The following is a 27,828-nucleotide window of genomic DNA, read 5'->3' on the forward strand; positions in this document are numbered from 1 at the left end:
ATAAATGGCTTTAAGTTAGAAGTGTCTACATCTTCTACCTGCTTCAGAGCAGTGACTGACTCAGTTCTCATTGTGCACAGCAAAATGATTTTAACAGGGAATGCAGCACACTGAGAGGTTGCCTCGGGAGCTGGAATATTGGAGAAGCCCGTTGTGTGTGTCCAGGCAGTTCCCTGTGAAGTGCCAGCAGGTGCTTTGCAGAATGCAGCTCTTCCCAGATCACGCTGAGATCTTTTCAGGCAGTGCCATCCTGGTGATGCATAACTGTGTTTATGTAAAAATAATACTTATTAAGCAAGGATAACAAATGGGGCTCTTCCCAGCATTCCCTCGTAGAGGACATCTTTCTTCATAATTGGAACTATAAATATGAATGCGGTGAAAGTGGTTTTTTGTATTCATATGTGTCAGCTGCACCAAGAGCAGAGGATTTGCGAGTGCAGGTTTTCTTCTAAATAAGGAATAACCTATGATACTTGATTAAGTTTTCCTCTCTTAAATCATTCCTGCATTTTGACACATTTTAAATAGGATTTAATGTGGATTTAAAGCTTTTTGGAAGCAGTGCCTCTGACTGTTGGAGTAGGGAGTGGAGACATAATATAACTGTAATTATCAAATGGCCTTGCACTTTGACAGGGAAAATGTCTTGAGAAATAACATTCGGTTTTCCAGGCACAGATAGAGAATAAATTACAGGAGGACTGTGTGCTTGCTCTCTAAATGATTTGTCCCTATCATCATCTCGAACGAGAAAACAGTCTTTGAAAAAACACTGACTGATGTTTATGGGCTGCTTCTCAAGCTGTTTTCTGTAGTGGTCAGGTGCTGATGATTTTAATTTGGAGCAGCACTTTGTTCGTTTTGCCCCTTTTGATCCATCTGACATGGGTAATGTATGTGCTAGTACCCTTAAACATGCTAATTACTACTAGCCTTCAATGTTCCTTTATATGATCAAACATTAAACAGCATATAAGGGACACTTTAAAACGCCTTACAAGTGTAGAGATAATAATTTCTGATGGCAAGGAATTACCAGGGTGCAGAAAGTGATTATTCTCTCTGTGTTTTCCCACAAGAAATCGCAGCTGGGTTTTGCTTTTATAGATCAGCCTCTTCCTTTTTTCACCCCAGTGTTTCCAAACCTTTCTAAGAAGTGGATCATGTCATTTCCTTATGCTGTTGATAAGGATGGCTTAGCTAGTGGGTGGAATTTGATTTCAGTGGGGGGTGTGTGTGGTTTCTCTGCTGCTGCAGTGGATGCTGTGGTGGAACAGGAGACAAGGTGTGCAGTACCCGTAAACCAGCAGCTCTAGTTCCCTTAAAATGCACTGGTGCAAAAAGATAAAGTGAAGGTAGGAGTGTTAGAGGAGGTGGAGGAGGATTACTGCAAATTTTTGGGGCTGTTACAAAGCCTGAAGGGTCTACCTAACGTTTGACTGCAAATCCATGGGATTGGGAACCCAGACTTGCCCATGCAGCATTGCTTGTAAAGTTAAGAATTTTTCCTTATTTACAAAATACCAAAATTCAAAATGGTTTAAAAAAAAAATTATGTTCCTACCAAGAAAAGATGGGACTTCTGAGAATTCAGGGAATGACTTTCAACTATCTACGCTGCAATTTACTTTTAACTTTTGTAGTAAACTGTTCCATTTCCCACAGAATATTTATCATCATTATTCAAGCTGGCTCAATTTCACCTTGTCTGCTGAAGGTCGTAATTTTAACAAAACTTCTAGTACAGAGAGCATTCTGGTTTCATGCTTGTCTTCCTTCTCCAGCCCTGAAATGGTTCTCCCTTAGCTCTGTTGCTTTTGGAATAACGAGACAAGTATTTTTTTACTAAAAGTATTTTGAAAGTAATTGACACCAAATGTAGACATATTGTAACAGAACAGGGAGAGGGATATACTTTCACCTCCACAGATGTGTCCTTTACAGAGCATTTTGATATGCTTAAAGGTTTTCTGTTAATAATCTATATGGCCCATAGGCTCTGAATGTGAATAAAATAGATGAGCTTACCAGGAAAGCTGTATTTGATTTCTAGGCAGATTCTCAGCACAGTAGGTTCACCAAGCATTGCAGTGGAAATACTTAATCTGTACTCTGAAAAAAATCACAGGGCTTTCAGGGAATGCTAGAGGTGAGAGAGAGCCTGGTTTTGGCCAAGAGTCCTCCCCAAATAACAAGCAGAGGTGGTATCCCATGAAGACATATCTTGACTATTTTTTTCTTTTGTTTACTGTTGAGTTTATATTCTTCCTCTGTTTCTGCCCTCCCCTATGCTGCTGCCTCTCCCTAGATGACAGCAGAACCACCAGCCAGCTGGATGAGTTTCAGGAGTGTCTATCCAAGTTCACACGCTACAATTCTGTCCGACCCCTGGCAACGCTGTCCTACGCCAGTGACCTCTACAATGGCTCCAGCATAGTGTCCAGGTAAGGCACACTGTGCTTCTGATGACATATCTCATATGGATACAGGCTGCTGAGGCTGAGTTAATAACCTACATTAAACCAGTCATGGCCTGTACATGTGCCACACTTTGCATTGCTTCCCAAAAATAGCTTTGTGATTGTGTGTGTGTGTGGTAATTTTGTGACCATTGCTGATTTGTGAAGGCACTCAGGTATCTCAGTAGTACCTTTTATTCCTGTTGGTGTTGGTCAAGGCCAAATCCAGAACCTTTGAGGTGGCAGTGAGCATCAGCAGCGGTTGTACAAAGCCTGTTGTAGGCTCAGTTCTTTTTATGTTAGTTGAGTTGTGTTGCAAATGACGCAGTTTTAGCGTTTTAAAAACCATCCGTCTTGCTTGGTAATTTTACGAGTCTGTGTTGGGTTTACATTTTAGCAGTGGATCCAGTCATAGCAGTGAATAATAAAAATCTGAGTTGTTTTTAACTGTGACTGCATGAAGTTTTGGGCGTTGGAATCTCTGTTTGCAGTGTTAAACACTGGTGAGGGGGTGGTTGTGGTAAAGCCAATGCGACAGCTCCGTTCCTGCCAGCAACAGCTGTATGGAGTGTTCATGTCCTGTGTGCTGCTGCTGCTGGAGCTCCTCTCAGCCTCCTGTGGACCAGTTTGGACGCTCTACTGGTGAAATCCTATTGACTCTTTTAACAGAATTGGTTTCTTCTAGTTCAGCTCTGTGAACCAGCTCCCTTAGGGATCAGGCTTGAGAACACATGGAGAGGCTGTGACTTGTCAACAGCCCTAACTTTAAACTGGTTTCCCCCTACCCTGGGAATTTGCTTAGTCTGTGGTGGCTTGGTTTGGAGCTCCTTGTGGTGGAAAAAATGATGGAATGTGTTAACTGGGAAATCTCTTCTGCATGGCATATATGCAGGACCCCTCAGCTTCTTCAGGCATGTTTCACTAATATTTAAATGTTTGTTCACAGCAATCTTTTGAGAGAGAGAAGTAGTATCCTTGTTTTATACATGGGGATCAGGAGATCCAAAGAGACTATACTTGAGCTCTTGAAAGAAACATTACATGGACAAGATTAAACTTGGGTTTTCTGAGCCTTGATCTTGTGCCTTATGAAGGGACCTTTTGGGCAGTGGCAGAACAGCTTGAATGTTTGTTGAAAGACCCTAAGAAATTTGTACTATGTGAAGAAATGGAGGCATATGTAGCATGGAATACATATTTTGTTTAAAGCAGCATCGATTCTCTAACTGCTGCAATATGTAGCAGGAATGTATAATGTCCGACTTAGCCACAGAGGTCAGAGCACAATAATCAGGGATCTGACGTATATTTAACCTGCACTGATTGGGTTCACACTTGCTGCAGTGAAATGCAGATGGGAATCTCACTGCAACGTAGACAAACTTCCTCAGCTTCCAACTTCAGCACGGATTGGATTTTGCTCCTTTGCCCTTTCTTCTCCTTGACATTCTGCAAGAGAAGCATTTTTGTGGTATTTGGTTAGAAAATGCTGGAAGGGCACTAAATCACGCTCCTGTTTTGAAGGCATTCTAATTCTTTGGTGAAATATATGTTTGAAAAGTACGTGTGCTCCTGCTAAAATGAAGATACTGTGGGGCCTCCCTCCAAGCCAGTCCTAGAATCAGTAGTTAAATGCATTTCACTGAACAATAACTTAGCTTCCAACTCAATGTTCTCCCCTGCTCATGTTGTTTTTTGTTTTCTTTTTTTTAAATCAAAGCATTTGAGAAATTTTTAGGGGTTTTAGCATGTGGGCTGAGTAAGACTGTTCACATTTGAGCGTGTCCTCAAGTGCTTTGGTAAAGCAGCACTGCTGAACGTGCTGCTGCTGTTACTCTTGTTGGCTTCTGGCTATTCAAACAGTTCCTGCAAAGTCATAATTTGGCAATCAAGAGTTTACAGTTAGTATGTTTTGACCGACATAGTCCTGTGTTTACCATTGTTCTTCAGCCAGATTAACAGCCTCGAGTTCAGAGAGCCTGTGGAACTAAATGAGGTGTGTGGCTTAGTGATGGCAGCTTAAGAAAGTAAGAGCAGCTTTTAGGTACTCACAGACCAGCCAAATTAATTAAGGCACTTAATAAGTGAAAATATGCTTTTAAAGTGCTCTGAAAAGTTTTTTTTATTTTACTGCACTGCCTTTTAAAGGTGTTCTGGGTATGAAGCAGGAAACACTGATGAAGTGACAGAAAGGAAGTGTTGCTGCTTAGCTGTTCTATTGAAACAATTCGATGTAAATACAAGGCTACTGTGCAAGAATCTTTATTTTTTTAGGAAGCATTTTAAAGGGATATTTTAAGTATGCTTGAAAATAAAAGTAGAATTAACCAGAAGTTAAACTTCTTTGCAAATTTTTTTTTTTTTTTTAAATAAGCTGCTGTTACAAATGTGCAGAATACAGGAGTGTTGAGTTTAATTGCTTTAACCTTACATGAAGTTCATGCTCTGGACTCCAAAAGATCTGCTGACTTAAAGAGCTTTTTAAGATGTATTAACTTTGAGTTCATGAAGGAGGAAGATGGAAATGTTCCTTATCTGCAAAACCTTGATGTTTAGAAGGGAAATAAAGCAGAGTTTATGGTAACAGGGTGAAAAGTGTAATTAAAGACAGGCTGAAAAAGCCCTGAAACTGAGTGGCAGCAGTGCTCTCCTGAGCTCCTTGCCACAAGAATGTCTGGACTTCTCAACGCTGTGTAGGTTGTGTTCCTATAAAAATTCTGATGAAACGTTTAGGGAAGCTCCAGTTGGGATGAGGAGACAAGCCAATCTCTGCTCTCCCGTTCCAGGTTTCCCCAGCCTGGCAGGGAGCTTGCCCAAGGTACCAGTGCAAGACTGGTGCCCGAGCTGTGCACCTCCCACCACGGGCTTAAGGCCTTATTTGGGAAGGTGCACACTCTGAGATCGTAAGCCCAGTGAGGTAGAGCTTCCTAACCCTGCTTAAAAACGTGCTCACAAGAAAAATTTCATCCCTCTGTCCTTTTTTCCCCCCCCCCTTATTTGCTTCAAGAACAACAGATGATCAGAGAAGGTTGTTCAGGGAAAGCACGTCCAAGGTGTTGTGATTGCAGGTGGCTCAGTTTTGCTGTAGCATCAGGGGGACTTGCAGCGCGTTTGCAATATGAACATTGTACCTCAATGTGCTAAATGGCTTTTTAATACACTCACCTCTATTAAGTACAAAGTGTTTACATGGTTTTCACAGGTATATTAAGTTTTGTTAGAATTGGGCCGAGGAATAAATTTTCCATTTATTATGCCCCTAGACAGAGCAGTTGTCAGAGCTTAACTTTCCTTCTCTCTGCTGGCAGTGGCAGTAAATGTAAAGACTTTCTTTTAAAGATGAGTCTGTAAACTGCTGCGTTAGCATTACAATGATTTATGGAGAAAATTGCTTTACCACTGTCAGAGGCCTTCAGAGAATAATGTGGCAGTCTTTCATATTTGAAAAAAAAAGAAAAGGAACAAAAATGAGAGAAATACACTACAGCAAGATATCTCTTGGAAACCTGGGTATCAGGGAGCTGCTCTGTAGTTCCCAGCTCTGGTGGGAACATGAGTATGTCTTTATTTTAAATTCTTCTGAGTTAGGTAATCATTTCTCTGAAAGATGCCATCCTATGGGGGTTGGATAACCAACACTAAATATATTTATCTAAAGACACAGTGATTTACAGAGAGAAAAACAAACAACTTGTGGTTTTGGCTGCTAAAACCTTACTCAACTGGTGTTGAATCCTGATCCAGTGTTCAAAATCTGGCTCTTCCCTTTGGTGTCCCTTATTCTGTTTATTTCATCACTTGCAGTTATTCCATTGCCTCTCAGTAATGAACAAGATGTGAAGAGGTTTCTCTTAGATTTAATTGCACTGTTTGGATGCTATTTCAAGATTGCATTTTTGTTTGTGTTGACCCTTTCAGTAACGTGACCTGAAATCCTTTCTTCAAAGGTGAGCTTGAAAGAAAAAAATCCATTAGGAGTGAGTTTTTCATGTATTCATTGAACCATTCTGTTTTTCTGTTCCCCTTTTTACTGTGGACTACAATTACTTGTCCATATAAATTCTCAGATCCAGACTTTAACAAGATACCTTTTAGTTCTGTGTCAACCATAAGAAGCCCCTTTTTTGCTTTTTATTTATTTTTTTCAATACTTGGGCTGGCCAGGATTAGATGAGCCATTTTATTAAGTTTGTGACCAGCAATGTTTCTATCTTGGTGGTAAAGATAAATGAATGAAATGGAAGTGGGTTTATCCTTCACAGGATTATGGTTTAAGAGTGCAGCAGATGCTGCTCCGTGAGAAGATGAGAAGTGAGGAGGGCTGGATTTTTCTTATAGCCTGTTATATAAATCATTTTTTAAATGGACTCTTATTTACAAGTGGCAGCTCAAAACTGTGAATGGATCTGTCTTATTTGAACTGTTCCCACAAGTAGAAGGAAGAGAGAAATGCTTGGATAAAGAGACTTAAGCTGCAGAATGGCCAAGGAAACTTGAAGCATAATTCCCTGAACCTGCTTGAAGGTTGTGCTTGTCCTGTGGTCCTCTTACGTTATTTCATCTGAGGTTTTGGCCTGCAGACCAGAGTTTGTCTGGGGCTGAAATGGGATTTTAAATTAGAGTTAAGTGAAGTGCAGAGCCTTTCCCTCACATTCCCATCTTTTTCTCTGGAGTGCAGAACTGATACATTTCCTGGTGCTACGTCAGTGTGGTCTGAGTTCCTTGAGCAGAAGCTAAATGTGACTCCTACCCAGCAGCAGGGCTATACAGGTGTCAGTTCTGATCTCCAAATTCAGAGTTCAGAGACTCAGCCCTGTAGTGTAGCCCTCCCAGTCCCCAGGAAGGGCTGCTAGTACCCAAAGGGCCTCTGATAGCAGAAAAGAATATTTTCTCTTGGCCCAAAAAGCAAACCTTCTGTTGACCACAGTGATGCTGCACAGAGAAGTTTGCTCTTCCATCAACCTAAGGGCTAAAACTTAAATAACTTGATATTGGCAAGATAATGAATGGAAGCTGCATGGCCACCAGTGGGACCTCATTTTTTTCCCTACTAATTTCAGACTATTTGGTAGTAGGAAGATCTTTTTCCCATTAAACTCTATTAGTACTTCAAGCCTGTCTCCATCTGCAGATAATTCGATGGGAATTTTTACCTGGATTTCAACTTTATGGATTTTTATAAATGACCTGTTAAAAGTGATCTTTTGATGAATTTGGGAATTGGCTTTTAAACAATATTTTAAATAGTGATTGCACTTCAGGTCTTTAATTTTTTATCTATCTTGAAGGCACTCTTGTGCAGTTTCCCTAAACAGTTTCCATTTCTTGGCAAGTGTCTCGTAGCAGTCCCTGGTTCAGCGTGGGGCAGTCCAGCTTTGGAGTGGGCTTCCCAAAGAGGTGGTGCAAGCTCCATCCTCAGAGTTGTTCAAGAACAGGCTGGAGAAAGCCCTGAGCACCCTGGTCTGACCAAAGAGCTGCTCCTGCTCTGAGCAGGACATTGGACTAGAGACCTCAAAGTCTTGGGGACTCTATTTGTGACAAAGGTACATGGTCAGATCACTGGAAATTTGACAGTTCTGTCCTCACTGTCTACTGAGCATCTTCCTCTGGCTTCAGGTTTTAAGGAGGAGGAATTTAAGGAGGAACTCCTTATGTGACTTGGGTAGTGGAAAGGGAATTTCATCCCTACAAACTTTGAGATCCCTGCTTACAATTTCCATAGGATTGTATTTATTAGATTTAAAACTGGTCTTTTTGTTTTGTTTGGCTTTGATTTTTTTTGTTGTTGTTGCTTTTTTTGGTTGGGTTTTTTTGTGGGTTTTTTTTTTTTTTTTTAAAGAAGCTTTGTGACAGTGCAGGGAACTCAAAATGGATGCTGTGGTGTCAGGAATGTCCTCTGAGAGATTAATATTCGGGATAGGAGGATGGTACCCTGTGAAAATTGCATTGCATCATTGCACCTGCCCCTTGGCTGATCAGGATGGAAATCTTTTCCGTGAGGCCGCAGGGTAGCTGCCCTTCTGTCCCTCCTGATGTCTGTGGGATAATGGCTGTCATCAGGCAGGAGTGCTGTGTCTTGGCCTCAGGAACTGCAAGCCATGAAAGCTGTGGTTTCACAGCATCTCCTGCACAGAATTCCCATGCCAGCAGTGTCTGTAAAAGGCAAAGATGGATTTCTCTTAATCCCTCCCAATTTTATAGCTTTCATTCTACATTGAATGTTGATACAGTGAATTCTTGTTTCTGCTTGAAGACACAAGCCTGTTATTAATAGAAAATGGATGTCTGTAGCTTATTACAATATTCTTTTAATTTTCTCACTATATTTGTTGGAAAAGCCTGAACTTGCTAGGAGCTAATGATCTGAAAAGCATTAGCATGCCTTTGGATTTTTTTTTGTTTTGTTCCTTCCTTGCTAACTAGAGAAGTTAGTCTGTTAAATGTTAGGTAGTTGAGAAAAAATATAATAAGGTAGTGTGTTAAAGCATGCCAAGATGTATGGTGTGGGCTTAAATGCTTCTGAGAATAAACCTTACAAGCAGCTCAGCCTGGAGAAGAGGCTTGAGCTCATGATTATTAATATAATATCATTTGTATTAATAAATACAGTCTCTAAGTCATGTTTGGGATTTATGAGCTGCATAGTTGTGTTGTAGAATAAGATAATAAATAACATAGAATAAGTTATGAAGCGATGCTTATGTTCTCGTAGGATTATATACAAGTGTGTGCATACATTTATGCTCGAGAAGATGGAAGGCAGATCAAGTTTCTCTATATGAGGCTGAAATTAAGGTTATACACAAACTATTCTTTAGAAAAAATAAAGGCACTTATGGATAGCATTCAAAATACTGATGAAATAAGATTCAAAATGCCAGCGCAACAAATCTCCTGAATCAGACTTGTCAGTTGGATGAAAAATGCTTCAAATGATGTTTTAACCTCATTCCATCAATACCAGGCAAGCAGGAGCATTGCAGTTAATTGCCCCAGCCCATCCTTTGGCTCCTTGTTTATGGACTGGATGTTTAGGAAAGCTGCTGCCCTGCCTTGTGGTGCCTTATTGGATTCAGATGAGGAGTCTAAAGAGGTTACTGTCTCCAGCTGTCCCTCCTGCTGCTCTGCGGGGTGTCTGGCAGAGGAGCTGATGGCAGTGTCAGGCAAATTTGGAGGCTTGAGTTACTGGGTGGTGATTGGCTTGGAGTGGTGACTTGTCCTGTGAAACGGGACCTCTGGCAGTGTGGTCAGCTGGAGACAAACATCTTCAGCTGCTGCTGTGAAATCGTGGAGGAGTCATGAATTGGAGCTTATGGACAGACTGCATTGTTTACAGTCCCAGTGTTGATGGAGGTCCCTCTCTCAGATCTAGTTGTGGCCCTGCCTCTTCAGCTCTGTCAGCAGCTGCCTTGCTCAATTTTCCAGAAACAAAATCCTTGTTGATGTAGTAATAAATGTGGTGGCATGGAAACAAGCCTGCAAGCTTCTGAATAGCCTTATGTTTAGAAGGTGCTTCAGTATCTATCACAACTGATTGAGCTCCTTCCTACTCAGTGGTGTAGTCCTGAAGAGATGGTACTGCTGTTCAGGCAACCTTACAGGTTGTTGTGGAGCAGGGTTTCCCCCCCTCAAACTTTCTTCTTAGACTGCTTGGGCAGAGGCTGCTGTCTTCTGTTCCACCTGAACACGAGGAAGAACTTCTTCACTGCGTGGGTGACAGGATTGCCTGGAGAGGGTGTGGAATCTCCCTCACTGGAGGTATTCCAGAACTGTCTGGATGCAATCCTGTGCCGTGTGCTCTGGGATGACCCTTCCTGAGCAGGGAGGTTGGACCAGATGACCCCACCAGTGGTTCCTTCCAACGTTAACTGTTCAGTGATTCTGCTCTGGAAATGTTTCCCAAGCTTGAAGGCAGCTGAGTATGTTTGGATTCTTGTGACCTCTTCCACCTTGGTATTTGGCAGTGTTGGGGCTGTGCTCAGCTGCTGTCAGAGCTGTTCAGAACCCACTGTGTATCAGCCTAGCTGGGTGAAATGGCAAGTCCTGGGGTTACCCGAAATACTGCAGCAGGCAGACTGGTCCTTTGGCTGGAATTTTAAACAGAGTCATAAGAAACATTCTGCCTTTAACCGTTGGCATTTTTAGTTAACGTTTCCCTACTCCAGCTTATTTAAAACGGTGTTTGTGGAAAAACTGAATCTAATCCTCATTAACTTGCATGGTAGTTGTTTGCAGCGGCTTTGGCTCATTGTACTTCTTTGGATCTGGCATGGAAAAAGCCTGGGATTGTCGTCATCTCCTCTTCAGCATGCAGAAGAGCATCGCCTCGCAGGAAAGTGGCTTTTTATCAATACGCTTTATGTTTGGTTGCTTGCAGAATTCAGCAGTTCCCTATAGGTTTTCTCATCATTAGTGCTAATTAAGCCAAGTTCCCCTGAATGCATATATGGAAAAAAACCTTATGCAGTAGAAGAGGATGTCTCTAACTATAGTCCTACAGCCAAGGCTGGGAGTCTGCTGTGGCTTGCTGAGAGATTTTGTATTTAGAAGAGATTTAGGTTCATGGTAACTTCCCTGCAAAGTAGAAGGGACCGTGGTTCTGAAAAGGGAGATATTGCAAGGAGCCCAATTAATCTCATAGCATAGTATATGCTCTCTTTGGGTTTAAAAAAAGAATGACTCTGTTTTATCTAGCGATGACAAAGCATGAAAGTAGCTCTGTTGGGTTTGATTTCTGAGCTGTGAGATGGATCTAAGCCCGCCAAACCTCCCCGATTCAGGCTTAATATTCTCCTTTAAACAAGCTCTTTATGGAACGGGCGTACTGCAAAGTGGCCTCTGTCAGAACTGATGGCATTTCATTACACTTAAAAGGGTTTTTGTGAGCATGAAGTGGGCCTGGAACTAGGTCTAATGACATTACTTTGTTAATGCGGTACCTTTTTATGCCTCCCTCCAAACGGAGCAGAACAGACCTCCAGGCTACTGTGGCTGTAAGAAAGATCCTGAAAGTGTGACTGCTCCATGGCTGGTGCAGTAATGTCTTCCCAAGGGAGCCTGGAGCTGAGGACTGTCCTTCCCTTGCAGTGCAGGCTTTGATGGGCTGCTCAGACACCCTTCCCTGTCTGTTGCCCAGATGGGGGGTGGAAAAATGAAGATGATCAACACACAGAGATGACTTTCTGGGGTCTTGTATTTATGCTCCAAATAGAGGTTTGCTGAGGGGGAGTGAGTTCTCCTCAGGTGTTTGGAGCTTGGAGTAGGCATAGTGGTAGGGGAGGGTACCCAGGGTGCATTCAGCAGCAGCTGGTGCTGCTGGAGCTGGGATATCCCAAATAACTCCCAGGAATGGAATGAGACTGAAACAGCTTGGGATCCTGTGTCCCATGGTTTTCCTTAGGCATCCATTAGGCTTAAATCTGATCTACTGAGAGTAGCCAAGGCAACTTTACCTTGATGAGAGGACAAATCTGGAGATTTTTTTGGTAACCTGGGGGTCACGTCCAAGTCGAATTAATGTGATTTTTAAGGATGAAGGTGGTTCACTGTCTGATAGAGTGACTTTGAGGGGTAATCTCATTTATACATTTAACTTATCTATCCATATAACAGTCTAGAGAATCAATGTTTTTCTAAGTGGTTCTTTCTGACTAGAGATTGCAGTAACCTCTCTGGGATTGTGGTATGTTTGCTCAGTTTATATTTTGGAAAACATTTGGCAGCACAGGGGTTCGAGTCAGGGAATATATTTTACAGTGGTGGTGTGTCCTTGTCCCTGTGGCGTGGGTTAAAGACTCTGAAATAGCAGCAGTGACCTTATTTAGGTGATGCTCTGTAGTAAGGAGTAACTAATGCAACTGTTGCTTTATTTAAAAATTAAAAAAAAAACCAACAAAAAAACCTCAATAAACCCACCAAAAAAACAAACAAACCCCACAAAACTCATCACATTTTATTTGGTCACTCACAGCTTTAGCAAAACTGTCTCTTGATACTGAAACTTCATATGCTTTGTCTCAGTAACTTTTGTTTTTGTGTGACAAAATTTAGACTTTGAGCTGATGGAACACAAAATTTGAGCACTTTAATAGCAGCTTCCTATGCCTGAATATAGCTTTGTTTTCAAAGACCACAAATTAGTATGCTCTTGCATGCTTAGTGACACTAATTGCTTTACTTTAAAGTATCAGTCAGCTGTAAAAATGGTCTCTCAAGTGTGTGATAATAATACCAATCTCTGTATTGGTCCTAGGTGCTGAGCAATCCACACTGGTGCCCCTGGTGTTGGATTGTAACCTAAATTTCTAACCTTTATTTCAATGCCTCAAAATGGGCATTGGAAAGAGGTAGCCAGGCTATAAAATGGGGAAGTTGGGATTGCTGGAAGCGACAGGATATCCCTTGGAGACCAGGGAGTGGAAGAACAGAGTGAGAAAGACTTCAAGGAAATGTAACTGAAGAGCAAAAGCTGCTGTTGGCATCTCTCCTTCCTCTCAACCATCAAGTCCCCCAAAACTGAGAACAGTATATCTGTGTTGCAGTTAAATATGTGACCGTGGCAAGAGATGAGTTAAGGTTAGAGACACAGAAATAGAAACAGCACCAGGTTGGGTAGAAGTAGAATTGGAAGGCTTTGGTATATTCAGGGAGGAAAATATATGTGCGTGTGTGTACATATATATAGTTATATGAGAGGACTGAGTCATCCGCTTTGGGGAAATGGCAACTCCTACGGTTACAGATCTTGTTACCAAGTCAGGGCTGAGGCATTTAAGATTATAGTAGCAATTGTAGAGTGTGTGTGTGTGTGGAAAGGGGAGAGGAGCAGGTGGCTGCACACCTTTAGCTGTGAGTAGTGATGCAGTTAAAGGCAAGTGCAGTAGATGCAGCCCCTGATTTGAAGGATTAGATACAGCATGTACCTGTAAATATTTGCTATGGACCAGTTGTGCATGGGTTACTGTTATCAAGTTCACTCTACCACCATCATGTCCTGCAGGAGTAACCACCTGGAATGTGTGTGTTGTTTTAAAAGTGTAACTGGGAGAGAGGAAACCCTCATCTGTCCCAAATCAATCTTCTGGTGAGTGCCTCCTAGTTCTAATGTGACTTGTTGAACACAAGTCTTGCTGTTGCCTTGTTCGTAACCCTTATGGTGAGGCAGCTGCTCTGTTCCTTTAATCAATTTAGTTGCCCATCTGTATGCATTCCCTAACTCCAGCTCATCCTCCTGGGATGCAGAGAACAACTGCACACACCATCAGGATGCGAATGCAGCAAGGCTTTGCACAATGGCAGAACTGCTAAATACTCATTCTTTACTCCTCCCCTGCTGCCCTACCCTCAACGCCAAGCCAAGCTTCCAAGCCTGTTTCAGAAGCAATTTATTTCATAATTCCATTTGTTAGCTCTGAGTGCTCTCCAAGGTCACAGGTTTTAGCATTAAAATAAAGCAATTGATTTGTAATCTTGCAGATTGGGAATAAAGATAAGCAGCAGAGAAACCAGAACCCTTGAGGATGTGTTTATTTTTCTAGCAGCTCTTAGTGGTATTTCCATGGGATGTTGGTCATCAGCTTCTTAGGAAAATGCAAACAGTGATTTGGGACACGGAAATGTCTCTCTTTGATTTTTCCCTAGAACAAAACAATCAGATCCTTTCAATTTGATTTCTGCAAGTAATTCTGCTGCACATTTATAAAGCTCTTTCAAATATCAAGGAGTTCATGTGTCCCCAAAAGATTCTTTATAGAAATTCAGCTAGTCTTTGTTGATCAGAAATGTGGAGTTTGAAAGTAAGTAAAAAAAAAAAAATCAAAAGGAACAATTGCTAATTGCTTTTAACAAGCACATCTTTGAGGAGCAAAGACCAGTGCTGGTCCAAAAGGTAATTTCCTATTATTTCCTATTATTGTGTTGCATGTTTTCATTGTGCTAACGATGAATTAACTTGGACTGTAAAAATGTATCACCTGCAAAGCAGAATGTTGTCATTCTGAGCTGTCTTTTGACAAAACAAAACTAAGTTCTCTGGTGAATTTTCAGATAGATAAGCTTGTGTATAAGCAAGTGCTTACACTGACACAAAGACTTCAGCAGCAAGTGACAGGAATACCATTGAGCCAGTTAAATGCAAATAGGCCTGGTTTAATGCTAAATGTATTTAAAAGACTAGCAGAAAAAAAGCACAAAAATAGCTGTTGCTATGCTAGTGGGCTGTTTGTCCTAATGCTGATTAGTCCAGGCGGAAGCAGAGCTTTGCAAATATTGGGAATAGTTTTATATGGTATGTAATGCACTAGATGAGATACTTGGATTGTTGCTATTTTTCTTTGTAAATCACTAGCAGAAAGTGAGAACACTTGTACCAGGACTGTGCACAAGGTGATGGAGGCCAAGGTGCAGGTGTGTGTTGGGTCTACCTTCCTCTCTCACAGCAATGAACGTCTGTACCAGCAGTGGTTTCTTTCTGCATCCTTTTTCTCCCTGCAGTGTCTTTGCTGTTTGAAGGTCGCAGGTCTGACAATCAATTCTATTGCTTAATGCTTTTTATTATTTCTTTAATGATGTGTTAACTTTTATGGATATATTGAAATACTCATTTGTTATGTCTACAGCATGTCTCTATTTTTAAAAAAATTTTGAATTAATCCTAGAGAAGCAAACCCACCCCAGGTGAGAAAGGTTCTATTCTGTTCTAATAACTTGGCTTTTTACCAGACATTGTAATACATTTTTTTTTTCAGCAGAAGGCTGAGGGTATAAATTGAATCCAGGTAGATGAATCAGTGCCATCAGTTTAGTTGTGCTTTACCTGAATCCACAGGGCAGGGAGCAGGAGCGGAGACAGCGGTTCAATTAAGATTGTGGTACAAGTAAATCCGCTGTATTGTTACGGAGGCTTTCGATTATAAAATTCTTCCATAGGACAGGGTGAGCTGACAAGACAAGACAGGCCTGAATGGTGTTTTCATCCTGTTTGTATAAAAAGTGATTTAGACTAGTGTAGATCTGGGGAAGGGGGGAGAGCAACCTGGCTGCTTTAGATGACTTCTTTCCCTCTCCTGTTTTATTTAAATAGCTGCCTGCATGCTTGCTAAATCCCCCAGCCATAATCGTGTTCCTTCATGCGTTTTGGAGGCTCATGAGTTTGCAGGCTGGACTTGACAAGCTTCTCTAGCGAGCAATCATGAGTGGGACTGTCTCCTGCCACTGCCTGGGAGAAGTTTGGGTGCCTGAGTTAAAAGGCCAAGTTTCAAGCTGCTTTATTGAATTATTTTATACCCTCAGACTGCATATCAACAGTCTTTCCATAGTTTAAAAATAACCTGATGATATCTCCTGTGCAAGGACTTGAAAATTCTGTTGGTGTTTAAATTTATCTTCCCTTAGAAGCATTGCAGTGCCTTTCACTTCTCAGCTGTGTTGGGGAGGAGGAAACTCTTCCTGTTACAGCTATGGGGGCAGCCTGAAGAGCCCTCTCTCTTGTTGTAATTGGTTTAATGCTTTCTAATTGTAGAAGGGTACCTTGAATCCCCCTGCTCCCAGGATTTTGAATGGGAAATCCGTGTAAACTTTGTTTTCCTTGCTGCCCTTAATAACTTCCTGCCTGGTTCATAAACACTCTGGATTCTTGAGGGGGGGGGGGAAGTGATGGGGTAGCAGAGACGGAAATGAATTACTGAGTGTAAGAACCCCAAAAGAGACCTCTCAAAGCAGTAGATTGATTGCTTAGTGAGGAGACTTGAAGAGAGCTGGTTACTGATTTTACAAAACTGGAGACTGAGAGCAAATGCTGCCCCCAAACACCTTTCTGGGAGGTGTCCAGCACATGCACCCTGCTCTGCCTGCAGTGCCATGGGCTGCAGGGAGGCAGGAGCTCCTGGGAAGCAGGATTACTCCCCTGACTGCTAGGTGCCTAACAGATTTCTCTCAAGCCCTTCCGAGCTGCGAAGGTAGCGATGACAGTAACTGCTTATAACCTGCTGCCTGCCTCTCTCTCAGATGTATTTCATGTACAACCTCAGGCCTTTCTCATTTGCAGCTTAACTTTGTTATAAGGTGACTGCTTTTACTTTCAACTTCATTGATATCTATTACAAACTTGCCCTGCAGGTCAGGAAAGAAGGCGCCTCTGTTTCCACGAGCAGCCCTAAGTGGAAGCCAACGTGCACAGTTTTTACAGTACTGATGATGTGTGTTTCAACCCCCTATTGTTACTCAGGGAATTTAAGAGATTTTTTCCACAAATACTGGTTTTCCTCTGCATTAACACTTCACCAAGCTGCTGTTATGTGAGAGAAATCAATGGGCAGTCATGCTGTGGCACGTTGGTGGTTTTTTGGGAGAGCTGTCAGCTTTGACATTTGGGTGCCATGCAGTGTAGATGGTGTAGCTGAACTGGAAAACCTCCAGAGCACCTGAACAAAGATCCTGGCTGCAGGAGAGTAATTGTGCTACCAGAAAACTGGAGATGTGGGTGTACTGGCAGGGGGTGGATTAGAAAATGATACCTGAGAGCAAGAACTCCGAGCTGTTGGTGTTTGTGCAAGGCTTGATCAACAGGGTATTTGCAAACTGAAAACTGTTGTTCTCAGCTCTACCATACTGAGTTGTTTACAGGAGGTAAAATACCCTGCTAGTAAGTACCTGTGGTGTTTTACACAGTTCTCAACCTATGCTTTTGTTCCTCAGTATTGAGTTCGACCGAGACTGTGACTACTTTGCCATCGCCGGGGTGACAAAGAAGATTAAAGTCTACGAGTATGGTACAGTCATTCAGGATGCGGTGGATATTCACTACCCTGAGAATGAAATGACCTGTAATTCCAAAATCAGGTAGGCATTGATTTGCATTTGAACTCAGAGGGCCTTTTTTTATTTGTTGGGGTTTTTTTATGTGCAGTAACTCTTTTGCTTTCTTTATCCATTGTGGGAATGGAACGGGAAAGGAGGAAAACGGGAGCCAATGGAGATTGGGTGGCACAAGCACTGTTACTTGTGTATGCTGGGCTCATCCAAGGTAATAACAAGCTCACATATCTGGAGGAGAGAGGGATACAAGGTAGTGAACTGCTTTTGTGTTCTTTTCAAATGCTCTTGGATACCCACTCAAAGTAGTGAATATGCTCCAGGTGAAGTCTTAGCTTGTCTCAAGGTCACCTCTATACTCAGATCTTCATAGCAACCACCAATTTCTCCATGCTCTCTTCTCTTCACTGACTAGATCCTTTCTGTTCTGCTGAGAGGTTGCTAGTCCTCAGGAAACATGCCTAGTTGGCACCTTCTGCCTAGGAATTTTTGCCTGCCTGAAGTACTGTTCTGCTGGGCCTCATAATACCTAACTCTGGGGAAAAGACCTTGCTTCATTCTTTCGATTCAGTGCTGCCATCATTACTGTCAACCCATGGATTTATCCTTTTTGATATCTTAAACCAATGAAATATAGACCACTGTGTCTGAACTTCAGTTGAAAGAATCCAGCTAAATGAATTAAAAATCCTAATTCAAAAATTCTGTTAAAGCTCAAAAGTAAATAATACAGGCAATCAAACCCATTCAGTATTACAATACAAGTCTCCAGCACCTCTGTTGAACTCATTTGTTTTTATTTGGTGCTCTACATTTTAAAAGCAGTAAAGCACCCACAAAAGTATAAGTCATAAATTTATGTAACAGTCCAGCTTCCATGAAAACAGTGTCATGCAACAAGATTAATAATGTTTGCGAGCCTACTTTAGAGAGTAAAAGTCACGCTTCGTTTTGTAGCTGACACATTTCTAAAGATAGATCAGTCATTCCTGTGTCACTCGTGCTCATTATTCCCAGGAATTGCATAACACTATTTTATGGAGGGAAAAATGTAAATGCAGCTGACCCTGGGATTGGCTTTCAAGATGAGTAAAAGCAGCCTGAAAAGGATTTGCACTGATAAGCTGTACTGATTATGGAGCTTGTGTTTTGCTGGGCTGGTGAAATGTTCAGCATTTTTGCCTTAGTCATAGCAGAGTTCATGCTGTTCAGCTTCATTTTTCTGGAGAGAAGAGCAGGATAATAGGAGAACCATCCAGCAGTCAATCAGTACCTTATGCCTGAATTAGAAGGGGAAAAGTAATGTGTGCTTGGTATTTCTCAGTCCATCTGGAACAACTTCCAAACTTACTGCCTCAAATTTGACAGGGGTCCTGCCTGATGATCCCGCCAGGCTTGAGGAAGTTGTTAGTTCTCCTTTCTCCCACAGCCTCTGGTGAGAGCCACGTTAGTGCCTTCAGTGGCATTACTCATGTCAGCTTTGTGCTCCAGACAAGACGCTGCTCACAAAAAAAAGTCAGGATTTATTCTCATTCTCAAATTTCATGCATATATGCATTTTCTGTATATATGGCAATGCTAAATGCATTGTCCTCTGACACTCTGCCTCAGCAGAGGAGGATGGTGTCCTCTTCTTTCATTTTCTTGCCCTAGTTTCTCTCATTCCTTTGAAGAAATACGATTGTGGGTTGTTTTTTTTTTTTCCCATCAGCCTCCTCCACATTATATCAGGCTTCCTTTGGCGTGCAGGTGCTTTTGGTTTTGACAAATAAAGTTGGTCTGTCAGTCAAACGCATCCTTGCTATATCCATTAGCTGTGCTGCCAGTCACCAGTGCCGGGCTCGCCGGCGCAGCGTCGAGCAGCATAATAACTTGCTCTTCTGAAGTGGCGTCGCTTGAGGGAGAAGTTCTATATGAAGGCTGTAATTTCATTATGGAATATTGCAGTGTGCTGAAAATGTGCCTGTGTTATAATAGAAAAAAAAAATCTAAACAAGTGGAGCCTGCGCTTTTTGAAAAGCCTCAGCTTAAAGCTGTTGATCTTAATTTGGGTGGAGGTGCAGCTTCTTCAAGAGGCTTTGCTCTACCCATGCGTGCCCTTCCTGATATCGAAGACAAACATATTTCTGCTCTGGCACATGGGTGGTATTTCTCTTCCCAGCAGAGATGCAGGGGTCTGCCTGCAGATGGGATTTGGTGACATGTCTGTCCTGGTTAAATTGATCCTGGTTAACCTTGTTCAGAGCGATGATGCCGGAACATAAATCATTAGCGGCGATGTCGGTGACTCAGCTTTCGGAGGAGCAGCAGCTCTGATGGGCTTTTATGAAGGCAGACAGGTGACAGCATTTGTGAGGGCTCGTGTCTGGCCAAGAGCAAGTCTGGCCCGGAGCAGCTGCGGGAAGGGAAGCCCATGCCTGGACCGGGGCTGGCGCCAGCCCAGCCCTGCTCTGCCATGTGCCAGCTGGGCGCCTGCTGAAAGGTTGAGCTTCGTGCCAGCAGTAATTGATTGTAGGCTTTCCTGGAGCAGAGCCCTGGTACCAGCTGTAGCTGAGTCTCTTCCTCTTTTCCAACCCTTTTTTTACACCCACCTGCTTCTTAAATACATTCTTTTTTCATCATCTGCTAAGCCTTCTCATCCCTATTTTTAAGAACGGGGAGGAAGTCGGTGTGTCGGGTTTCTGGTAAATGTGCATCGCGTCCCCTGGGAACAACAGTGGCATAAGCTTCCAGGAAAAACACAAGATGACACATAAATCCTCATAAAAATCCCATTTACAGATTCATAGCTTCAGTACAAGAAACAAATCCTGGCATTGTGTAGTAGCTATAAACAGCACCCTGTGAGCTAATTATGACTTGCTGTGTCCCTAGCTATGGCAGGCACTAATCTGAGGCTCCCTCCGTGTGGGAGCTGCGAAAGGATGGAGAGGACTGGCCAGCAGCGAGCCACAGCTCTGCTCTGATTTATTCAAGAGGCAGATTTGTTGTTTTGCCATAGGTCGCAGGGGGGGAGAAAAATAAGGAGATCTAGCATTCAGGTAAAAAATTGGCTTTAGGCCTCGTTAATCTACAGTAGGCGATGTGTGAGTGTGGTTGGGTAAACATGCTTTTGAAATCCATGTTTAGTATTCTGCATGCTCACCACTGTGTGTTTGCAGCATCTGTACTTCCTTGATAGATGTTACCACAAACCTCCAAAATCAGCTGCGTCTGTTTAGTCAACGGCAGTAAAAGCAAAGCTTCGGTAGCCTTTCTTTTTTTAGGAGGCTGCTGATCTTTTACTGTTCCCGTTTTTCCGTGTCAATAAATCACATGTGCGATCGCTCTATCCTAATAGCAGTTCATGGGCGTATTGCTGTCAGCTTTGAAAATGGCAGCCAGTTCTCACTATTAAGTTTAAATTAGGCAAAAACTTGTCAGATGGTGTTTTTCGTCATGGAGTCTCTGCTATTTGGAGAGGTATGAGCTGAAAATCCCGGTTGTGTTGGATGCCTGTATTTCCAGCGTGGAGAGTGTTTGACATCAAACAGGTTATAAGGAAATATACCATCAACTTGCATTAATTCCAGCTTTTAGAATAACTACTTTACTTTGCAAGAAGATGAAGTCCTTCTTTAGAAGCAGTTGTCTCTTAACCTCTGGGAAGGTTTTCTGAGAACTGATTAGTTTCTTTTAAAACATTTGTAATTTAATTCCGTGTGTCTCTGAAGTATTTGTTTAGTGTTGTTATTCAGGTGGATGTTTTTGAAGCCCTTAAAAACATTTCGGTCCTAAAACTACCGGTCACTGGTTGACTCATGGTAATAGACTGGATCTGAAGCACTTTGTGCTTGGAAGCAGGTCAGACCACAGCAGTTTGTGCCTTATTAAAAGCTTTAACTTCATTTAACTCTCACTGCCAGAGGGGCAGTTGACACCGGGGTGGCTTGATCCTGGATTTGAGACATTTCAGCCATAAAAATACTGGCTCATGAAATAAACATCAGCACAACTGACAGTGTTAACCGAGCTGGCCCACTTGTGTCTCCGAATGAAATGGAGGATGCACATAAATCTTTACGGGGTCAGGATTTCTGTGCGGCTGGATCAGATGCTGAGGGTAGGGGAGTGTTTCAGAGGTTGGTGATTAGCTTTCAACTAGAGTTTCTCCAGCTTAATCCCCTGGGGAAGGAAAGCTATCACAACTTCTGATAAGATAAACCTCTGGGGTGTAACTATCACCCTGTTTCTGGATTAAAGAACAAAGCAAAAACTGGAAAAAAAAATAAAGCTGCTATATTTAAAATAAAAGATGGCATCGCACAACGCCTTTTAATCCAGCCCTGAATTATACATTCTCTCAGCCCTAGGTAGTTATTTTTATATCATATCTCAGAGCCTCCACACTTCAGTTTCTCCCTGGATGTGTCTGCAGGCCATCTAAAGATCATCTACAAAAGGTTATTTTTATGAACTTTCTGAGGGTTTGATGGCTAACCTGTTCGAGGAATGTGTAAGCTGCATTTTTGGTTCCTCTCACCTTTGCCCTTTCCTTTCCTCTTCTCCAGCTTGCCCCCACATGCCTTTTTTTTTTTTTTTAAGTCTGTTGTTCAATTTGTTACCCATGATAACATCTCAGGGGAACCCAAAAAAGTAGATGTCTTTGAAGTTTCAACAAAATTGCCTATGTTGGGCATGGAAGAAAGATCAGTGTTTCCCTTGAGGGGAACATGGCAGCAGATTCTCGACCCTTTGTAGGTCCCTGGGAAGCCACATGGAAGAGAAACACGGCAGTGTCCCAGCTCTAGGACAGCCTTCTTCCAGGTGTGTATTGTCACAGCTGCCAGAGGAAACCACCAAAGGACTTTTCACAGAGTGACTTTTTAAAGGCACAAAGTAGTGGTGGGACAAGGGGGGACAGTTTTGAGCTAAAAGAGGAGAGATTTAGATTAGATATTAGGAAGTTCTTTACTCAGAGGGTGGGCAGGCCCTGGCACAGGTTGCCCAGAGAAGCTGTGGCTGCCCCATCCCTGGAAGTGTCCAAGGCCAGGTTGGACAGGGCTTGGAGCAACCTGGGATAGTGGAAGGTGTCCCTGCCTCTCACAGAGGTTGGAATGAGATGATCTTTAAGGTCCCTTCCAACCCAAAGCATTCTATGATTTCTATGAAAGGACAGTCAGACCTTGATAAAAAGCATCATTTACCTGGAGGGGGAGCTCCCCTCCACCTGATCCAACCCTAAATTGTGCTCTACAGAGGTTACTTTGGAGAATTTAAGTTAGGTATTGCAATGTTAAGGAGAAAGCTCTGATTTCTCTGGTTTTCTTGCAAAGAGTTGTGTGGCAATGGGGGGAGGAGGGGTGAATCAAGGCAGAGAGCTGGAACAGAGTTGATTTTTGTCTTACTATGATCCCCTAATCATATTACTTAAAAATGAAAGATTTATGGTGTGTGTGACTTAAAAGGTGTTAATTGAAGCACTTAGTGGCTGCAAATCCCTAAACATTTTTCACCTGTCAGTTCCTGTTTTCCCCTCTCAGTCTACCTACAAATTCTTTCCAAATGAGTGTTAACCCCTTGTTAACACCATCAGGCTGCTGTGGGATCTCTGCTGTGCCAGACCTAATGGACGTGCTTTTGGACACAGAAACCCTTCATTTTTCTCCATCTGTATTGACTGAGCTAGTAAAGTATTACCTGTCCCTACAAACCTGACACTTATTAAACCTATCACATCTTGAACAGAACTGTTAAACTCTGTCCTTTACATCTTTCTGCCTACTCAGTTATTCCTAATTTTCATCGTCTGGGGTGATTTCTTGTTTGACAAGATGTGCTTATGTGATTATCCTCTTCATACTTCAGCTTGCAGTACCCAGCTCTCCTGTGCCAATCAGGTGGGGATCTTGTGCTCCACTAGCATAGATCATCCATCCTCTGACCAGCCAAGGTGTCAGCAGCACATCAGCCTTTCTCTGGGACCCTCCCCACTGGCTGATGCCGCTTGATGTACTCTCAAAGCCATCCAGAATGCCTTCTAAGATCTGGCTCTGGGCTGTATTCTTCCTGCCTTTGTGTGGTGGCTACACTCTCAGATTATTTCCTTTTTTCCCTTAAGCTCCTTGAAGCCCTGACTTGAGAGGAGATAAGCCAGTAGGGAGCAGGTTTGAACTGATAAAGGTCTAGTGCAGTGTCTACCCCCCTGCCATTAGCTGGAGTCTGCTCCCAGCCCAGAGCTCACTGTTGTAGCTCCAGGGCTCTGAGCTGTTTTTGCTTCCACCAGGGACTGCTCCACCTGCAAACAGGACTCCAGGTGTCAGACGTGGTTATCTCTGGGCTGCTGCAACCTTCACCTCACAGCTCTGGTGGGCAGTGCCTGCCAGCTCCACTTGGTCCTCAGGGAGCCACTTAAGCCTCTCGGAATGAGGCTTCTAGTAAATCATAGGCTGTCAAGACCTGCTTTTCTGTGTGGGTACCTAACAATAGTAGAGCTGGAGTAATGATAGCCCCTTGATGATACATTTGTGGACAGCCCTTGTGCCTACAGGGGCTAGGCTTGCTAACATTTTCTCATTAATGGCACATTGTGGAAGAGGTGAAGCTGGGGAAAGCATTGCCTGAGCTGTATCACCTCTAACATCCTCTTAGCAGCTGGTAGTTAAAGATGATGACTTACATGAGGTAAATAAAATTTTGGTTTTAAAACTTTACATTCATAAAATTAAAGGATGCTGTTAAGTGTGAACTGTAGTCAGAAGCAGAACACCAATGCTGCTTGCTGTTATTTAAGTAATTGGAAAATAAATGTTTTGTACTTAACTACCTAAAGAAAGGAAAAGTACTTTTCCCCTTCTGTGTGTTAATTACTAAGGAAAACAGGATGCAAGTGTGTAGTGGAACCAAGAATTTGTCAAGGTATAATACTCTTAAGTCAGTATCCATGTCCCTACATCACATTTCAATGTGTAGCTGCACTGATCAAAGCAGTACTAAGTTGGAGAATCATGGACTTTTAGTTTATATTGTTGGTTAAAACTTGCCCCCAAGGCTACGATAATCTAGTTATCTGTGTCAGAGCTGTTTGAGGATGGGCACGAATTGGATCTGTCAGTTCAGCTTCTGCTGCGTGCACCAGAGCTGATAGCAACTGGCTCACTTCTTTGCCAGATGGTCCAAATATTGGTGAACAAGTATTACAAATTTTCTTACCTCTGTCACATTTTTTGGGAGTCAGAGTGGAGGCACAATGCCAGAATGCCATGAGTGTGACTTGGCAGTGTCACTGTTCTTGTTTTCTCAGCTGATGGTTAGACTTTGTCAGTGGAATCATCATTTAGTTTTGCACAGCCACTTAATTCAGTTTAAAATATAAACCTGTGTGATATATTTTGCAGTTCTTGATCAGAAACGTTTCCTAAAATACTCACAGCAAACAAACTGCTGTTTCCTTCTGGCTAAAAGGGGGGTTTTTTCAGCATTTACAGAAAGCTGGAAGTAGTTTCTCAGAAGTCAAACATTCATTTGCAATAGGTGCATGTATAGAACATTAGATAAGTGCAGGGGGAGAGGTTGATTTACCATCCATGCAGCTGTGTTTTACACATATACCTGCTGTTAGGTAAATTGTTATCTTTACGGTATTAATAATAGTAGTTTGTGGTAATATCAATAGTGGTAGCTATTGGTAAGAGGTTAAGAAGTCAAACCTTAAACTCTGAGAATTTGTGTGGAATTCAAATAGCAAGACAATCAGCATTAGAGATAAATGCACCTCTAAAAGATCCTAAACCCTAGCACTTCACATCAAGGGGACAGTGTCTCTTCAGCCAACAAAACTGTTCTTTTGGTCTGTGGAGGAAGGCTTGTTTTATTTTTGGTGGGTTTTGTTTTTTCCTCTCCTGTGTATTTCAGTGGGATGCCTTGATCAAGCACCGTGTGCTCTGCAAAGATACTTACTGCCTGATGTATTGCAAGAGTGATTTTTTTGGGGTTGTAAGTTATGATTTACTGTGAGACTGACCAGGGCTCTTTCCTCTTTCAGCTGTATCAGCTGGAGTAGTTACCACAAGAACCTGCTCGCCAGCAGTGACTATGAAGGCACTGTCATCCTTTGGGATGGATTCACAGGACAAAGATCCAAGGTCTACCAGGTAACACTCCATCAGTGGTGGGGGAGCAGCATTCAGAGGTGCTGCTCCTGGTCCACCAACAGGCTCTTCTGTTCCACAGGGTGAAATGGATGCTCTTCCCATTTGGTAAATGCCTCATCCCCACAGCTTTATTGAGCTGTAGCCCTCTGAGGGAGGCAATTCTGTCTTCCTGTCACAGGCACGAGGCAGTTGACATTTTCTCACTGCCGCTTTCAGGCAGGGAATCTGCACAGGGAAAAATGAGTTTCTGGAAGCTCTCTCGCCTTGCTTTAGAAACCTCTGTCTTTCCATACCTGTTCCACTTCAGTCTTTGTCAAAAGCCTTTTGTAAAGCCCTGCAGTGGTTGCTGATGCAGGTGCTCCTAAAGCAGAAGCGCAAAATGCAGACTGAAGTGGCGAGGCTGGGAGAAGGGAGCGGAGGCAGAACCCTTCCTTCCCTGCACACTCCTCAGCACGCAGGCAGGCTCAGCTCCACAGACAGATCTGCCTGAGGAGAACTTTCTGGCATTTTGTCTCTTGGTGGAACTTGAACGCTGTGTTTCTGTGTAATGGTTCCTGAGAGGCTTGTGATCAGAACAAGGAGGTTGGAAGGGGGTTTGTTGCCTTTGGGGAGAGGCTGGCAGTGCTGCAGGCTGTTGTGTAGGTAGCATAGTCCATTGAAACCCGTCAGTGATAATGAATGAACTGCAGACCAGCCTTTAGTCTCCCCTCTTGGACGGTTCAATGTAAGTCTTAGTTCCTATTTAAATCTCTGTTTACCTTCATTGCATTTTAGCCATTTTTATAATGCTTGTTTTCACTGGTCCCTTGCATATCTCAATAAAAAAGAAATTATACTGGACAAAATAAATCTTGTCTGCTTTCCCCTCAAATACATTTTGCATTTCTTTATGAGACTGAATAATGAACCTAGAGAGGACCAGCTGTTGCTTGCATTAAAACAAACTCATTTTGCTTCCTATCAGATTCCTTGAATTTTTTATTTGGATTTGCATAGAGGTTGCCTACTGACATCTGCTTTGCATGTACTGAAACCCTTTAGTGACTTCATCCTGGCGAGCTTTTTGTCTTGCAAGCCCGTGTGAAGTCTTTAAACGAAGAGTAGACTGGATTTCAGGTTTTATTCAAGGCAGTGTTCTGCTTCCATGTGGGATGTGCCAGCATAGCAATTACAACACTTCTGTGTTTTGGGGGAGAGTGTGCAGTCTTTTTAAGAATATTTTTTTGAGTATATTTGTTTGAGTGGAAAAACAGAGGATTAGACTCCAGAAGATTCATTTAATAGCTCAACAGGAAGGTGAGGATTTCCTGGACTTTCAGGGAGTTTCAGGGAGGAGGTGTTTGAAATGGGCATCTTATCAATACTGGGAGATATTTATTAAGTTGTTTATTACTGTTGAAGTAATAAACTGTAAAGTATTGCTAAACTATGTTCTTCTAGAATAAGGAGCTGCACAGGGTGGAACCACAGTCAGTCACATCATGCTCCAAAAACCATGCACACAAAACCAGGTTTTCAGTGTATCTCCTGAGACTTATTTTTTCTTTCAAGTAAAAATTGAATCAGTTTTAGTTTTTAAAAAAGCTCTTTTACTGTTTTCTGCTTTCCTGGCATGTCTAGGTTTGGTCTGATTGGGAGAAAAGATATTTTTTGAGAAATTACTAAGCACAATAAGCTGCTCTGTCCGGGACTCTAGTGGCAATTTATACCAAACAACATGTGTGTTTTCCTTTCCTGTTTTATCATATTACAACTCACTATCTTGCAATATTTTTCTTGTTTCTCTGAACAGGAGCATGAGAAAAGGTGCTGGAGTGTTGACTTTAACTTGATGGACCCAAAGCTATTGGCTTCAGGCTCTGATGATGCCAAAGGTATTATTCTTATTCAGTCCCTGTGCAGAAGGCTTTTATCCTCTGTGTATTCCCTTCGAGGAACAAAAATGTGATATTTAAAGGAGCTGATTCCTCAGGTGCCTTCAATATTGTAGTTGTCGTGGTAATGTGTCAACATATTACCGAATTTTCAGATCTTAGAGAAGGAGAGGCTTTATTTGGATTAAGATCTCTTACTTCACATTTTTTGTGTTATATTCTCTCAGCTAGCATTTTCCAGGACTCTAAACAAAGCAGAATGTGTTTTAACATTAGTTAAACTTGTTGAGTTAAAGCCTCGGGGCCCTTCAAAAGAGCAGCATGTGTTTTTATTTCAAAAATGAGGCTGTCAGTAAAAAAGCAGCAGTTAAAAAATGCCTGCTGCTGTTTTACCTGTAGCTCTGAATGTTAAAAGACTGTGCACAAGAAGCTTTCCTGCTCTAATGATGTACCCTGTGTTCCTTGGGGGGCTAAAAGGGGTTGGCTGGTGGGCTGAGTGGGAGTGCTGGGAGCGGCTCTCAGCTTTCCACACTCCGTGGGTCCATTTGA

General features: G+C 42.4%; 1 protein-coding gene across 1 annotated transcript in view; it reads left to right on the forward strand.

The window, feature by feature from the left end:
* COP1 (COP1 E3 ubiquitin ligase) overlaps positions 1 to 27,828 on the forward strand; it is a 123,942-nt gene that overhangs the window by 35,859 nt on the left and 60,255 nt on the right. The window contains 4 exon segments of the mRNA XM_050307148.1: positions 2,312 to 2,447; positions 17,157 to 17,300; positions 25,297 to 25,405; positions 27,198 to 27,279. Of these exon segments, the coding sequence (XP_050163105.1) occupies positions 2,312 to 2,447; positions 17,157 to 17,300; positions 25,297 to 25,405; positions 27,198 to 27,279 (471 nt within the window).

The sequence above is a fragment of the Myiozetetes cayanensis genome, unplaced genomic scaffold (genome assembly GCF_022539395.1).
Source record: "Myiozetetes cayanensis isolate MyiCay16 unplaced genomic scaffold, myiCay2020 scf12, whole genome shotgun sequence".
NCBI classification, from domain to species: Eukaryota; Metazoa; Chordata; class Aves; order Passeriformes; family Tyrannidae; genus Myiozetetes; species Myiozetetes cayanensis.